Genomic DNA, 17115 nt, shown 5'->3' with positions numbered 1-17115 from the left:
GCATTGTTATATGTTTGTAAATGTCTTTAATTACATGGCTTACTAGAAGACAACTGAATTTTTATATCTGTTTCTGTACTCAATCTGTTGTATGTGATTTTGGCTGAAGCATATGAAAAAATGGAAGCTCAAAGAGGTAAACATAGTTAGAAAAGGTGAGATTATTTTATTCACATTTTCAGATAATTGTGGTTATTCTATGATATTATATCAAAACTCCACTGCACACTTGTGAGCAAATGAGAGTGAAAAAGGCAGATAACATGTTAATATTATTATAAAAATAGGTTGTAACCTTACAGATTTCCTGAACCACAGCGTGAGAACCACTGCTTTAGAAATACTATGCTATAGCTGTAGTTTCCTTTTTCTCTCTTTGAAAAGTTTAAGTAAAACTTATTTCCCTCAATTTTATTATACAAACATTAGCAAAACAAGTTAAAACAAAGAACAGTCTCACTACTCAGCTTTTTGTTTCCGGCATATTTTCTATTTAGTGTCTTCTGTTTTAGTTCTTTTTTTTAATTAATTAATTTATTTTGGAGAAAGAGAGCACAAGTGGGATGGGCAGAGGGAGAGGAGGAGAGGGTCTTAGGCAGACTCGCCCCGCTCAGTGCAGAGCCTCACACGGGCCTCCATCCCATGACTCTGAGATCATGACCTGAGCCGAAATCAAGAGTCGGACGCCTGACCAACTGCACCACCCAGCCACCCCTCTTTTAGTTCTTATTGAGACTTATTTCATCCCCACCTGCCACTCCTTTTTTTTTTTTAAAAGATTTTATTTATCTATTTGACAGAGAGAGTGAAGGAGCGCACAAGCAGGAAGAGTGGCAAGCAGAGGGAGAGGGAGAAGCAGGCTCCCCACTGAGCAAGGAGCCAATTCAGGGCTCGATCCCAGGACCCTGGGATCATGACCTGAGCCAAAGGCAGTTGCCCAACCAACTGAGCCACCCAGATGCCTCATCCATCTGTCACTTTACAAAATGGAAGTGTTTTTGTTCTAATCACAAAAATGATATTTATTAATTATAAAAAATTTCAGTCAAAATAGATAGTTCTAAAGAGGGAAATAATAGCCTACCATGGTCCTCTCATTTTGAACTTCTAATGAAACTCTTTTTTTAACTCTTAATGAAACTTTAATCCCAATAGCCGTCCCCCATAATCCTGTGATTTAGAATTTCTTAAATAAAACTTTAATGACTTGGGATTCTGTTTTCTGAAAAAGAAATTGGAGGAAGGCAAATCGCTTGTGGTACACTTAATTGAGTTTTTAGGGTTAAGTTTAAATCAGACCATTTGTTCTGCTTGATGATATCTCTTGAGTTAATTGGCAGAAGGGAGACCTTCTGGTGTTTCTCTAATTACAGACTTAAGACAGCACATGTGACCCAAATGAATGTCAGTATAAGAACTGATCTAACATAGGTGTCTGTTGGTGGTGGTGGTGTTATTGATTTTGGTTTGAAGGGCAGCTGCAAACGTGAAAGATGTGAGCTGACTGAGCCCTTTGTTAAAGTCTTTAGAACTCTGCATGCTCATCTTTTCTGGGTTTGAAGCTCTAGTTATCTCTAAGATGAACTATGAGGTGTCCCCCCTCCTCCGCCAAGATTTAAAAAAATTGTTGAGTGGCAAATGGCAAACTTGAGGGGTTTGGTAGTTTAAGAAAAAACCTGAGAAAGGAATGTAATTATATGCTAAGTATAGTTTTAAATTCATATATTTTGAAGTCTTTATAAAGCTCCATTAATGAATATAGTCCTTAACTTAGGAACATTTTACCTAATGCATACTTAATTAATCATTAATGTTATTCCTTATTCCCTCTTCTTCAGCTCCAGAATTGAAAACTGGAAAATAAGCGTGTAATCTCTAGATCATCCAGGGTGTTGGTGCAAGAATTATGGTGAAACTTACAGAAAAATCAATGAGTTTAGAAGTACTGTAGGGGTGAAAACATGCAAAGAGAAGCAGGCGGATTCTTTGCAGTGGCCTTCTCAATATCAAATATTTCCATTATTTCTGTATTTTTCATTTTCTCTTATATAGTACTTGCTGAAATTCTTCCAACTGGGATCATGTTATTTTTATTAGAATTATCTTTAAGCAGTGCATTTCCTTCTGATGCCTTGCTGAGTTTTGTTTTACAAGGGAATGAGAATTGTGTGTGGTGGTCAGTGTTTGGTTGCCGCTGTTTTAGAGTTGGGTGGCCAGTTTTTAGGCATGGAGAACATTTTTCCTGATAGACTTGAAGAGGATGGTAGAATGGGAGGAAAAATTTCACTGAAATTTTTTATAATTAATAAATATCATTTTTGTGATTAGAACAAAAACACTTCCATTTTGTAAAGTGACAGATGGATGAGGCATCTGGGTGGCTCAGTTGGTTGGGCAACTGCCTTTGGCTCAGGTCATGATCCCAGCGCTAGAGGCAGAGGATAAAGGCATCTTTAGTGTGGGAGATTTGAACAAGGTGGGAGTGTGCAAAGGAGAAACTTTTTTTTTCTTAGGCCAAGGGCAAGAAAGTCTGGTCTCTCTTAAACCCTGTGGTGTTTTCTCCCTTGAATTCAGGCTGGTACTGCTATTGTTATAATGTAGCCCCGTTATGTAGTTGGCATGGAAACCAAGTCATTTGTAATAAATTTGTACTTACGGGAAAAATATTGTGAGTTCTAAATAACCATTTTAAATGAATTTTTAGAAATAATGTGTTGGAAGTGATGCACTACCCAGAGTGACCCCACTTTTAGTTTTCTTTTCCTTAGAAAATGCTGCCTCAGATTTCTGATTCAGTTTTTCTTTCACTGTTGAATAAATGTATCAGTTTTTATTGCCTTTTCATTTATGTCTCCCTAGAGAATAGAATGGGGACTAAGATAGATTAGAAACAATAACACACTGGTACTGAAGACTGTTTACTTCTGAGGGAAGAGAAAACTATCAATGTGAAATGGCAGCAGCAGAAATGTTGAGAGTAAGGGCAAAGGTCTCCTTCATTTTCCATAGCTCTAAACTCCTGATCTTAAAGATGCCCCTCTTACCACCTTTCTTCTCTTGGTAAATAGAACTTTCTCCTTCTAGTTATTCAGATACCAATAATGTCACTCATTATTGACTCCCCGCTTTCTTTCCTTCATACCCTACCTCCAGTCTACCAGAAAATCCTGTCCATTTCCTGGCCATTTCTCATCACCTTCACTAATACCAAGATTTTGATCCAAGGCACCATTATCTCTAGACCTAGCAACTGCAGTAGCCTCCTAACTGGTTTCCCTGTTTCCCAATGCCCAAGTTTGTCTTCCGCCAGTGATCCTTTTAAATCCCTGTCAGAGCATGTCACTTCTCTTCTTAAAACTCTCCAAGAGCTTTTCATGTCACTCTGGCTGAAACTCAGTCTCTTTTTTTTTTTAATATTTTACTGACTTATTTGACAGAGAGAGAGAGAGCACAAGCATGGGGAGCAGCAGAGGGAGAGGGAGAAGCAGGCTTCCCGCTGAGCAGGGAGCCCGATGTGGGGCTCGATCCCAGGACCTTGAGATCATGACGTGAGCCGAAGGCAGTTGCTTAACCAACTGAGCCACCCAGGAGTCATGTTCATTTTTTTTTTCTTTAAGATTTATCTTTTTGAGAGAGAGAGAGCACACGAGAGGGGAGAAGGTCAGAGAGAGAAGCAGACTCTCTGCTGAGCAGGGAGCCCGATGCGCAACTCAATACTGGGACTCCAGTAGGATCATGACCTGAGCTGAAGCCAGCCGCCCAGCCAACTGAGTCACCCCCTGAGTTCTATTCATTAAACTTACCTATGTTCATAATGAAATACCAGGTCACTAAGAAATTTAATAAGATTGTTTAGTATTCTTCATTTGATAAAGGAAAGTATGTAACATATTTCTAACAATTTCTGTCCAGGGTTATCTTGACTTTAAAAGATTAAAATGGAATAAAGTTGGGCATTTAAAGGAGCATGCCTCAGTTATCTGGAACATATACTTATATGTGGAATACATTATTCCCTTAAAATGCAAGGTAGAAGGGAGTATTTGTATTCTTGAAGAAATTCAAGAGATCTTTTAAGATAGTCTGCTTATGGGGTGCCTGGGTGGCTCAGTCGTTAAGCGTCTGCCTTCAGCTCACGTCATGATCCCAGCGTCCTGGGATCGAGCCCCACATCGAGTTCCCTGCTCGGCGGGAAGCCTGCTTCTCCCTCTCCCACTCCCCCTGCTTGTGTTCCTGCTCTCGCTCTCTGTCAAATAAGTAAATAAAATCTTTGGAAAAAAAAATAGTCTGCTTATTAGTTTTAACTATGCTTTTTTAAAAATAAAGCATACATTTATATAAGGCTTATTATATGTTAGTCACTATTGTGTGTACTTTATAACTATTAACTCATTTAACCTCATTTTTTTTTTTAAAGATTTTATTTATTTATTTGACAGAGAGAGAGAGAGAGAGAGGGAGAGCACAAGCAGTGGGAGTGGCAGGCAGAGGGAGAAGAGGCTCCCTGCTGAGCAGGACCCTGGGATCATGACCTGAGCTGAAGGCAGCTGCTTAACCAACTGAGCCACCATCATCTTTTTTTTTTTTTTCAAGAATTATTTATTTTAGAGAGAGAGAGAGAGCACCAGCGGGAGGGGCAGAAGGAAAGGGAGAGAATCCCAAGCAGACTCCAGGCTGAGCACAGAGCCTGATTCAGGGCTTGATCTCAAGAGGTCATGTCTTGAGCCTAAATCCAAGAGTCAGCTGCTTAACCAACTGCACCACCCAGGCGCCCCTAACATCATCTTTATAGTGACCATTGGAAAGTTACTTCATTGCAGTAGTGTCTATTTATCCTCAGTTTCACTTTCCACGGTTTCAGTTACCAAGTCAGCCATGGTTCGGAAGCAGATGATCCTCCTTCTGATGTATTGTCAGAAGGTCAGTAGTAGCCTACCATTGTGTCACAATGCATGCCATTTACCTCACTTCATCTCATCACATCGGCGTCTTATCACCTCCCATCATCACAAGAAGGGTGAGTACAGTCCAAGAAAGATATTTTGAGAGAGAGAGAGACCACATTCAGATAACTTTTATATAGTATGTTGTTCTAATTGTCCTATTTTGTTATTAGTTATTGTCATAAATCTCTTACTATGCCTAATTTGCACATTAAATTTTATCATAGGTATGTATGTATAGAAAAAACATAATGTATTTGGGTTCGGTGCTATTCATGGTCTCAAGCATTCACTGGGTGTCTTGGAATAAATCCTCCACAGATAAGGGGGACTACTGTATTCTTGTTCTCCGTTTCCTTTCCTAGTGGGAGCAGAGCTGAGAGTGGAGCCCTGAAAACAGTACAGAGTAGAAGAGGAAGTTGTGATTTAGATGAATAAAAATGCAGAATCTGTATCTAGCAGTGTCAGTCTGGGAAGGAAGAAAGGGAGCATCAAATCATTGTTGAGGTTTCAGTGGGGTGAAGCTCTTTACCTCTCTGCCTTTCAAAGGTAGAAATTCAAAGTTAAGTCTTGAGCAGAGCACATGACACTCCTTATTATTCAGTACTACTTTTTAACATTGGGTGGAAATTTAGCCAGTGGTTCTTCTCCCGGTAGGTTTCAAGAAATAAGAGATAAAAGAGTTAACAATGTGGTATGTGAAAGTATCAAACTTGAATCTGATCAAGCATCTAGAGCCAACTACTAATTTATAGGAAATATAGGGGATATGTTATACCTGAAGACTACAATACCAAATCCAGTCCGTAGGAAACTCTGTGAGACAACCCAGTATCTTCCAGTAAATCAATTGCAAGGAGACAGAGAGAGACCTGTAAATCAAAAGCAATTTGTACTGTGTCAATCATTTGCAGGGTATGGACTGTGTTGGCTTTTAATTCCTGATGTGAACAATCAGAGAAATCTGAACACCAGTTGTTGGAAATATTAGGAAATTATTGTTTATTATTTTTTAGGTGTAATAATGCCAGTGAGTTATGTTTTAAAACTTTATATTTTAGAGCTATGCACTGAATTTCAAGGATGAAATGATGTGATGTCTGAGATATGCTTCAAAAATAACTGGGAGGGGTGCCTGTGTGACTCAGTCGGTTAAGCGTCTGCTTTGGTTCGGGTCGTGATCTCAGGGTCCTGGGATCGAGTCCCGAGTGGGGCTCCCTGTTCAGCGGGAACCTGCTTCTCCCTTTCCTCCCAGCTTGTGCTTTCTCTTGCTATCTCTGTCTCTCTCTCTCAAATAAATAAAATCTTAAAAAAATAAATAACTGGGAAATGGAGGATGGAGCGGGTAGGGTTACATATGAAACAAGATTGGCCCTGAGTTGATAAAGTTAGTTTATGGGTTCATTGGAATTTATTATGTTATTCTACTTTGTATATGTTTGACATTTTCATTGTAAAAATCATTTTTTTTAAAAAGTTGCCATAAACAAATACATGGATGCTTTCAGGATAGAAATTATGAAGAGGGAGATTAATAAAACAATGTATCATTAGTGAATTACATGCAGAGACAACATCTTTCTATACTTTTCCCCAAATATTCATTGTAAAATGTGAAAATAGTTTAGAAATGTCACTATAGAAAGTGAAACACCCTTCTTTAATCAAATATTTAAAAATACTGAAAATTGTCATGTCTTTTGCACATGATAAATGTTCTTTTTTGCCATTAGGAAACGCATGAAAGATGAAATTTAGATCAAGAGCAGGAGAGAGATTTCTGTTGAACCACACTGCTTTCGCTTTGCAGAAAGATTAATGTCTGTTCTGGAGTTTAAAAAAAAAATCCGTTACATGTTAATCCATTCTGTAGTGAAAACTATAGCTCAAGTGGCAATCTGGAATGCTCCAGAGGGCATGTATCCCTGTCTTTAGTGCAGGTGGCAACTGCAGATTAATTCCGGTGTGGTTAGGCCTTCCACGAAGGGAAATTTGAACCTGAGAGCTTATGTTCTCAGCAGTGCTAATTGGAAGATGTGGAGTAAGGGGATTTCCACTCTTAATAAGATCTCCAGGCCTATTTCCTCTTTGTTTTTGCGTTTTCCTGAGCTATGAGCAGCTGCAGGGTAGTAAAATGTGATTTCCTGCACTTAAGAATGCTGGCTTTACTTTTGGAGATTTATAATGGAAAGAGTGGAATATTTATGGATTGAGCTACCTACACAACTGATGTGAACACTTGTTTTGTTTTGTTTATAAATTCACTGCATTTGTGCCAGTGGTAGATTTGCTCAGATGATTTGAAATAGCAGATGACTCTGTAGTCTCAGAGGCGGGCATTCATCTTAATGGACCACCGCTTTAATTAACAGTATGCTTCTTTGCAAACTAACTGAAAGACCATAAATGGCAAAATTGCATTCTGCCATGTTAATAAAAATACTCTATCTCCTTTGCAGATTAATACAGTATAAATGCTTGTCTTTGGGGTTGAACTGATTATTTAACCTACAAATTCCCCAAAATGAGAAAAGTGAGAGGGGGTATTTTTCAGGAAAATAGGTAAGGCCATATCAGGTACTGTGCCTGGGTGCAATGTCCCTGAGAAGTGAAAAGAACTTATTAGTAGAGTGAATGCTCAGGAGCTATTAAACATTAGGTGAAAGGTGAAAGACATTATCATAAATTAATACCTTTTCTGCAGGCAATATCCCATGACCTAATAACTGTGATTCATTTTTTTCAAAATATATTTGGGGGCCTGTACTGCAAATAAACACGGGCCAGACCTTTGGATGGAGAAATTTTTAAAGTGACCGCTTCCCAAGTTGCTCACTGATACTATAGTATCAGGCTTCTGTGCAATCAGAGAAACACCAGATGATTATTAGAAAATAAGAACTGATTATTACTTTAAAATGCTTATTTTATTTTTCCAACTTCATTGAGATCTGTGACATATAACATTGTATCATTTTAAGGGGTATAACGTAGTGTTGTGATATATGTAAGGAAATGATTGTTATATAAAGTACCAAAATAACCTGACAGATCACTTCCAGAACTAGCAGAGCTGAATGATCAAATCCAAAGCACAGCATTCATTGTTCCTGACTGTCAGCTATGTTATCAGTGAAGCTAAACTAGTATTGAAATCCAAAAGTGTTTACTTTTAATTTAACATTATTGTGTTAGAATAAAACTTTTAAAGTAGAATACCCTTATAAAGTAAAGGAATGATGGTAAATTTTGGGGGGGAGAAGAAGGGATCATAACTCTTCCTCTCCTTGTTTTGTAATTACCTCTGGTGGTTTTGGGGTTCTGTTCCATGGGTTTCTGAGCCCCCAGAAACTTCAGTAAAATTTTGTGTAGATATGTGTGCAGTGTTTCAGGTGGGTTTTGGACTTGTAGGTAGACACCACACATATATCCAGGGTAAAATTAGGTTAACTTAGATTAAATTTCCTATAGCTCAGGACACCAACATTTATCTGAAAAAGGCCAAATACAGAAGAAACAGGTGCAGTGTATTTCAACAGACTTTGCCTAGGTCACTGGAGTCCCTAATGGGGTTGAGCAGCCAGTGACAATGGCCATTATCTTAATTCACATTGCGTCACAGATCTTTTATTCGTAGGTTGACACTGCTGTTTACAAAGACTTACACCACAATCTGGATGCCTTCTTTAAGAGGACTTTTATGAATATTGGGCTCTCCTGGACTCCATGTCCTCTCCTCACCGGAGGAGAAAACCCATTTCCCTGCAGTGGAATACATTTTTCTCCTGGAAAAAGACCCAGAGCCTTTATGGAGTCCTGGATGGGATTTTTTTTTTTTACCCCCTCGGCTTTAGTACTCTTTTGTCCCAGTGATTCCCAAATTGTCTTCTTTAATCCTGACTGTTCTTGCGAATGCTAGATCAGTGTAATCACCTGTGTGACATTTATATGTGATTATGCCATTATGAACTCAAATTCACTGTCACAAATCAGATTCTTCACAAACGCTCCTTCCCTTCTAGCTTCTGATCACATACCATTGAGTTTCTTTTTGTGACATTACTCTTTGCCACCCAGACTGAAGAGAATAAAACTGCTTTTGACTCCTCTCTGATCCTTAACCTTTGTGTCTAATCAGTCACGATCCTCTTGGGCAGGATTTCTCGTATCTGCCTCTGCTGTTCCATTCCCACTGCTTCCAATCCTCCACCAGATCCTTCCTCAGCCTCAGCTTCCATGTTAACCTCCTAACTGGTTTTCTTGTGTCGACACTCTCCTTCCATTGTTCTTCCACACTATTGCCAGATCAGTTTTTTCTCAGAACATTGATTTGATTACATTATTCCCTTGCCCAAAAACCTTGTGCCGTTTCCCATTCCTATCCTAAAAGTAACTCCTTCTTTGGCCACAACCCACTTTTCAAGCCTCATCTTTCTTATCATTCTCCTCTACGAGCACCTGCTGCAGCCAGAGCTGACTGCTCACTGGCTCTGGCCTGCTTTGCCCTTTCCTTCCTCTGCTTTTTCTCCTCCTCTAAAATGTACACTTGTCCCCAAATCTTTTTTTTTCTTCAAGGCTTGTCTCAAGTCCCTTTTCTGTCATGAAGGCCTCTCTAGTCTGCATTTATCTTTTCTTCTTTGGAACTTGTAGCATTTCAGAACCCTGGCACACACTTGGCTATTAACCCTATACTGTCTGTTATCGTTTAGTGCTTAGGTTTTCACAGTGGTTATCTGTCTCTTCAACCACATTATAAGCTCTTTGAAGGACAGGGTACCCTTCTTTGTATTCTCCACGATGCTTGGCGTCCAGGAGGCATGCAGTAAATATTGTTATTTATACATTATCATCCAGTGTTTATATTTCTTTTTTTCAATGCTTATATTTCTTAGCAAGAGCTACCATGTACTTAATTATATTGCTTAATCTTTACAATAATTTTGAAGGAAGGAGTATTTTATATACTCTACAGATGAGGAAACAGGCTCAGAGAAGTTCAGTAACTTGCCACAGCCACACTTTTGAAGTCAGGATTCACACTCAGATCTTTGGATTCGATTACACATGCCATTTACACTTACTAGTAATTCTGCTTATTAGTTTGATGTATGTTTTTTTGAGGCTGGGAGAGTGCTTAACACCTACCTTGCTATTACTTGCTTAATTCATGGTAGCCGAAAAAGTGTGCAAACATGGATTAGCAGTCATTGCTAACAGGGATAATGCAAACATGCAAACTGTGCCAAGCAAACTCGGTCAGAGTTCACGGGAAAATAGGATTTCCCCTTAATCTCGTTGCTTACTGGTGGAGTGACTCATCTTCTAGTTGTACGTTGATTTAAGTTATTCAGTATTTGTATAAGTTGGACATGGGAGGGAAAACCGCTGATGAGATATACGAAACACGTCATTTGAGCTTATGAGTGTTCCCGGGATATCCCCAAGATGTCTGCCTGTGTATTCTTGCCTCTCCAATTTACTTTTGACTCTTTCACCTTTTGGATTTCTTTCAGAATGAAGCCGCTTCCCAGTTCCTTTCTGCCTTCCATGTAGGCAGCTTCAGGAGGCTACTTTTTATTACTGTGATGCACGAGGCTTTACTGTATGCTTATTTTACTGTAGTCAGATTAATATTGTTTACTCAGACGCTAGAAATTCCAGGAATTGAAAATTTTCCCTTCTCTATTCTCCCCTTTCTATTCTTGATTTTTTTTTTCATTAGAAGAGGACAAAAAGACAACCCAAACAATTTTCTTTTGTAGTTAGCAATAAAAATGAGTATAGGTGATAGCAAATTCTGCCTCAATGCTAGTGCGAAAATCTTAAACTTTGATGGCTTTTGCCGAAACAATGTTGTTTCTGCTTTATAAACAAAAGAAATAGCTTATTCAGCTCAGTAAAGTAGTGAAGTAAGTAGGAGCCAGAAATAGAGGTTCTGTGTTTTTTATGTAATTGGTTAACTTGGTTTCCCTGTGTATCTCCGTTTTCTCACAGTGTTGTTTGGAGGGCAGAATCAGAAGACATATGCACATTGTAAAGCATAAAGTAGTTTTCAGGGATGCACGACAGGCGGTCCTAGTGGAGAACACTTGATTTATGAATCATCTGTACATGTATCCTGCAAGGGTAATGGATCTGGTCTCAGTCCAGAGCCCTTCTGAAGGGGATGAGCTGAATGGTTTGTTTGGCCCCTGAACCAGAACACCTGGGAAAAAATGAAGTGTAGACATGCTTTTCTTACACATATGGAGGCAGGTTATTGGTACTTACAGGGATCCATCTACCCTACCACCATGTGAAGACAGGAGTGAGAAAGGTTATTTTTCTGGTATCCCTCCCTTTTTTTTATAGTGACAAACTATTGATAAAACTTGTACTATTATTACTCCTTATCTAATGCACATGTTAGATGCTTTTGTAGTATTGACTTTTTATAGTCAAATCATTTAATTTTATGGAGTCCTTACAATAGCCCTTTGAAGTAAGTAGGTGGGCCCACTTTATACCGGAGGAACCTTGAGGCTCAAAAAAGTGAACTGACTTGACCAAAGTCTTATAAGGTAATGGATGGCCCGTAGAGAAGATGCAAATCCAGAGACTTAGAGCTAGTCCATGCTCCTTTAGTACCTTCACAGCTCCTCTGAGGGCTTGTGCTTGTACCTGAGAAGGATAATAATAATATAGTATTCAGAGTTACTGTTAAATGAAACATTTTGAGTTTGATCATTTTTTTAGGGTAGACAATGAAAAATCTATAAAGATTCTTTTTTTTTTTTTTTTTTTTTTTTTTTGGAAATCTATAAAGATTCTTAAAAGGAGCCTTGGACAATCCTCTATAATTACTTTTCTCTGGGAACTCTTTTTGAGGGCTTCAAGTTCTATATCGTGCTAAATTTTTCTTCAAGACTTTTCTCTCTCTTATTTGAAAAGTGTTTACTTTCTGTTTTTTGGGGGGAAGTTTTTCCACTGAGTTTCAGCTCTGCATATTTTTATTTTGTTTTGTTTTGAGATCATCTAGTGTAAGGACTTAAATTTTCTGTGTATTTGCTTCCAGGGAAGGAGGGAAGTTTGGCACAGTATTGGTGCTTTAGAGTTGTTTCCTGGTTGGTTGTAAAGCAGAGGGGATTTCCAGAATGTGTAAACGCGGATGAACTCCTTTAACTGAAAGTAGAATTAAAAAAAAAAAAAAAGTGGTTAACAGCATTTCTGGGAGCCATGTTTATCGCCTTTCCTTGCCTGATTTGTTCCTTTCTAATTTGGGAGCAAGACTCTGCAGTTAGAAAAATGTATTGCCTTAAAAAAAATGTATTGCCTTTTTCCCTTTCTTTTAGCCCTTCTTTGTAAGTCAGTGAGGATAGGATAGGAACAGGAAGGAGAGTGGGATCAAAAAGAATATAGCTTTTTGTTCTGCCTGGAAATTTAATTTCGAAACTATTTTTAACAGAATAAGATCTGTTTCCTCAAAGCCCATGCAGGATTTAAGAAACAACTTTTAAACTTGTGAGTAAATACCATTCTGTCTGGGATATTTAGTAGACAAATCTACTTGTAAATATACTTAGCTGCTGGAGAACCTGTGTTGAACACAACCCAAGGTAAATGTGGACTGCAAAGAACTTTTTATTACTTGTTATAAAGACAGGGACATAGCTCTAAAAGCACTGCCTCCCTGTGGGGTTAGTACAGGAAGCTTTTATTCAGTGTATTAGGGGGTGGGGCAGGGAGTTTACAGACAATTTGTGGTTCAATTGCACATGCCTAGCATGTCAGTATGCTAGTATATACATCGTATGTTCAAAAACTGGTGGAAAACTCTGCCCATAGGAGGAGATCTTAGTATTCTAATGAGCTAAAGGTAACTTCAGGTCAGCTCCCAGGAGCCCCTGCATGGGTTCTCAACTCCAGTCTATCTCAAACTGGCTCATGTGTAAGGGGCTATCAGGTGAGACACAGAAAGGGGCTATCAGGTAGAACACCTAAGTAGTGTCTCCTTGGCTGGAACTGTTGATTCTGCAAAACAAAACACATTCCTTCCCTACTCTTATCCCTTCTCCCTCTCCCTTCTGTTTGATAGTTTTCAGCCCTCTTAGATTTGAGTAACTTCCCTTTGCATCCGAGCTAACAGAATGACCATAATTTACTTATTCAGTTTTCTATTAAAGGATATTTCAGTTGTCTAAATTAAGTCTTACTATTGCAAAAATGCCACAGTGAATCTCCTTACACATTTGTAATTTCTCGCATACTCCAAGACAGCTGTAACATAGATTTCTGCAAATCGGTTTGTATTATTAGGGCAGTGGAAATGTATCAGTTTTGATTGGCCTCCATGGAAATTTATCAGTATACATACACACTGATCAGCAAGGTATGAGAATTCTTGTTTCTCCACCGTTTTGTGTTTCAGTGTGTCATCAAACATTTTGATTTTTGCCTATCTGAAGTGAAAAATGGAATCTCAGTATAGAATTAATTTACATTTTTCTTAATGACTAAGTTACGCATCTTTTCATAGGTTTAAAAACCACTTGTACTTTTTTTTTCTGAAAACTGCTTGCTTCTGCCTTTTAGAAAAATCTACTTGTAAATCTGTTTGCATATGTTGTATTCTATTTTAATTGTTTACTTTCCCCCCAAAATGCTGGTTGCCACCTATTAAATTGATTTCATGACCCAGTACTGGGTTGTGACCTGCAGTTGAAAAATACCTCATTAGACTTCTATGCAGGTAAAATCTCATTTGTCTGTAGTAGTCGATAGTGTTGATTGGCATGCCTTGTGTAAGAGCATAGGCCACTTTTTTTTTTTTAAGATTTTATTTATTTGACAGAGAGACACAGAGAGAGAGGGAACACAAGCAGGGGGAGTGGGAGAGGGAGAAGCAGGCTTCCCGCCAAGCAGGGAGCCCGATGTGGGACTCGATCCCAGGACCCTGGGATCATGACCTGAGCCGAAGGCAGACGCTTAACGACTGAGCCACCCAGGGGCCCCAGCATAGGCCACTCTTGAATGCAAACTGGTGCAGCCACTGTGGACAACAGGATGGAGGTTCCTCAAAAAGTTAAAAATGAAACTACCCTATGATCCAGCTATCACACTACGGGGTATTTACCCAAAGAATAGAAAAGCACTAATTCAGAGGCATACATGCCCCCTTATTGCAGCATTATTTACAATAGCCAAGATATGGAAGTAGCCCGATTGATGAATGGATAAAGAAGATGTGGTATATAAATACAATGGGATATTATTCAGCCATAAAAAGGAATGAAATCTTGCTGTTTGCAACGACGTGCATGGAGCTAGAGAGTAAAATGCTAAGCAAAATAAGTCAGAGAAAGACAAATACCATATGATCTCACTCATATGTGGAATTTAAGAAACAAAACAAATGAGGAAAGAGGGGAAAAAAGAGAGAAACAAACCAAGAAACAGACTTTTAACTATAGAGAAACTGATGGTTACCAGAGGGGAGATAGGTGGAGGGGATGGGTGAAATAGGGGATGGGGACTAAGGACTGTGCTTGTCATAATGAACACTGAGTGGTTAAAATTTTTGAAAAAAGAAAATAGGCCACTTTTTAAATTGGCTTATTTGGGGCTTTGCTCTTGAGTTGTATGAGTTCCTTATATATTTTGCATATTAACTCCCTTTCAGATATATGGGTTGCAGATATTTTTTCCTGTTCCATAGGTTGTCTTTTCAGTTTGTCGATGATTTCCTTTGCTGTGCAGAAGCTTTTTAGTTTGATGTAGTCCTACTTGTTTTTCATTTTGTTGCTTTGCTTTAAGTACGATTTCCAAAAAATTATTAATACCCATGTCAAGGAGCTTTTTTCCTATTTTCTTCTAGGAGTTTCATGGTTTTAGGATTTTTTTTTTTAAGATTTTCTTTTTAAATTTATTCATTTGAGACAGAGAGATAGAGAGAGCATGAGCAGGGAGAGGTGCAGAGAGAGAGGGAGAAGCAGGCTCTCCACTGAGAAGGGAGCCGAATGTGGGACTCGATCCCAGGATCCTGGGATCATGACCTGAGCCGAAGGCAGAGGCTTAACCATCTGAGCCACCCAGGCGCCCCATGGTTTTAGGATTTATATCTAAGCCTTTAATCCAGTTTGAGTTAATTTTTATGAGTGGTGTAAGATAGGGGTCAAGTTTCATTTTTTTACATGTGAATATCCAGGTTTCCCAGCACCATAAATATTTATTTATATTAGAGAGTGAGCAGGGAAGAGGGGCAGAGGGAGAGGGAGAAGAGAGTCTTAAGCAGACTCCATGTTGAGCATAGAGCCTGACATGGGGTTTGATCTCACCACCCTGAGATCACGACCTGAGCTGAAACCAAATGTTGATGCTTAACCAACTCTACCACCCATGCACCCCTCCCAGCACCATTTATTGAAAAGACTATCTTTTCTCCATTGAGTATTCTTAGCTCCCTTGTTAAATATTAGTTGACTGTATGCTTAGGTTTATTTCTGGGCTTCCCCTTCTGTTTCTTTGGTCTGTTTGTTTTTATGCCAACACCATATGGTTTTAATTACTATAGTTTTTTAATAGAGCTTGAAACCAGGACGTATAATGCCTTGTTCTTTGTTCTTCTTTTTCAGGATTTCTTTGGTTATTTGGAATCTTTGTGGTTCCATATAAATTTTAGGAGTGTTTTTTCTATTTCTATTTTAAAAATGTGCTTAGAAACTTGATAGACATTGCATTGGATCTACAGATGTCTTTTTGGTGGTATTGACATTTTAACAATACTAATTCGTCCAATTCATCAACACAGGATACCTTTCCATTTATTTGTATTCTCTTAGATTTCTTTCATCATTGTATGAAAAGTGGACAAAGGACCTGAATAGACATTTTTCCAAAGAAAATATGTGAATGGCTAAGAGGTACATGAAAAGATACTCCGCATCCCTAGTCATTACGGAAATACAAATTAAAACCACAATGAGATATCACCTCATACCTGTTAGAATGGCCATTGTCAAAAAGATAAGAGATAACAAATGCTAGAGTGGATAGGGAGAAAAGGAAACCCTTGTGCACTGTTGGGATTGTAAATTGGCACAGCCACTATGGGAAACAGTATGGAATATGGAGGTTCCTCAAAAAATTAAAAATAGAACTACCATATGATCCTGCAATTCCAGTTCTGGGACTACATGCAAAGGAAATGAAAACACTAACTCAAAAAATATCTACACCCCCATGTTCATAGCTTTATTTACAGTAGCCAACACCAGGGAAACAACCTAAGTGTCCATTGATGGATAAATGGATAAAGAAGTTGTGGCATATATATACAATGGGAATATTATTCAATCATAAAAAAAGGATATTTTACCATTTATGACAACATGGATGGACCTTGAAGGCATTATGCTAAATGAAATAAGTCTGAAAAAGACAAATACTGTATGATCTCACTTATATGTGGAATCTAAGTAAAGAAAACCCACCAGGGCGCCTGGGTGGCTCAGTCGGTTAAGCGTTAAGCGTCTGCCTTCAGCTCAGGTCATGATCCTGGAGTCCTGGGATTGAGTCTCGCATCAGGCTCCCTGCTTGGCGGGGAGTCTGCTTCTCCTTCTGACCCGACCCTCTCTTGGGCTCTTTCTCTTTCACTCTCTCTCTCAAATAAATAAATAAAATCTTTAAAAAAAAAAAAAGAAAACCCACCAAACTCAAAGAAAAAGAGATCAGACTTGTGGTTTACCAGAGGCAGAAGGTGGTGAGAAGGGGATATTGGAGGAAGATGGTCAAAAAATACAAACTTCCTGTTATAAGATAAATAAGTACTAAGTACGTAATGTATAGCATGATGACTGTTGCTAACACTGCTGTAGGATGTATGGGAAAGTTGTTAAGAGAGTAGATCTTTAGAGTTCTCATCACAAGGAGAAAACTTTTTTCCTTTTATTGTACCTGTATGAAATGATGTTAATTAAACCTAGTGTGTCAATCATTTCACAATGTATGTAAATCGAACCATCATACTGTACATCGAAAAGTTATACAGGCATGTATAGCAGCTATTTCTCAATAAAACTGGAAAAAAAGAGGATAGACCATAATTTATTAGTATGTACTGTCCAGAAAGAAGGAAAAACTGTTACAAGGCAGGTGGATGGGAGTTCAGGCCCACGTGAGGACTACTCCACCATCT

The 17115-nt window shown here is 38.6% G+C and overlaps 1 protein-coding gene across 3 annotated transcripts in view; it reads left to right on the top strand.

The window, feature by feature from the left end:
• The window catches only part of PRORP (protein only RNase P catalytic subunit), a 42542-nt gene that overhangs the window by 17141 nt on the left and 8286 nt on the right, over positions 1-17115 (top strand). Inside the window, exon 4 of one of the 3 annotated variants that reach the window (XM_081830641.1) lies at positions 3618-3725. The exons of the other annotated variants lie outside the window; for them this stretch is intronic. Within the exon in view, the coding sequence (XP_081686767.1) occupies positions 3618-3689 (72 nt within the window). The 3' untranslated portion in view covers positions 3690-3725. Of the gene's footprint in view, positions 1-3617; positions 3726-17115 lie in introns of those variants that run through there. 3 annotated transcript variants of the gene reach the window in all.

The sequence above is a fragment of the Leptonychotes weddellii genome, chromosome 9, assembly GCF_054177405.1.
Source record: "Leptonychotes weddellii isolate Sample4059 chromosome 9, ASM5417740v2, whole genome shotgun sequence".
Taxonomy (NCBI): domain Eukaryota; kingdom Metazoa; phylum Chordata; class Mammalia; order Carnivora; family Phocidae; genus Leptonychotes; species Leptonychotes weddellii.
This window is presented reverse-complemented; position numbering and strand designations above follow the sequence as displayed.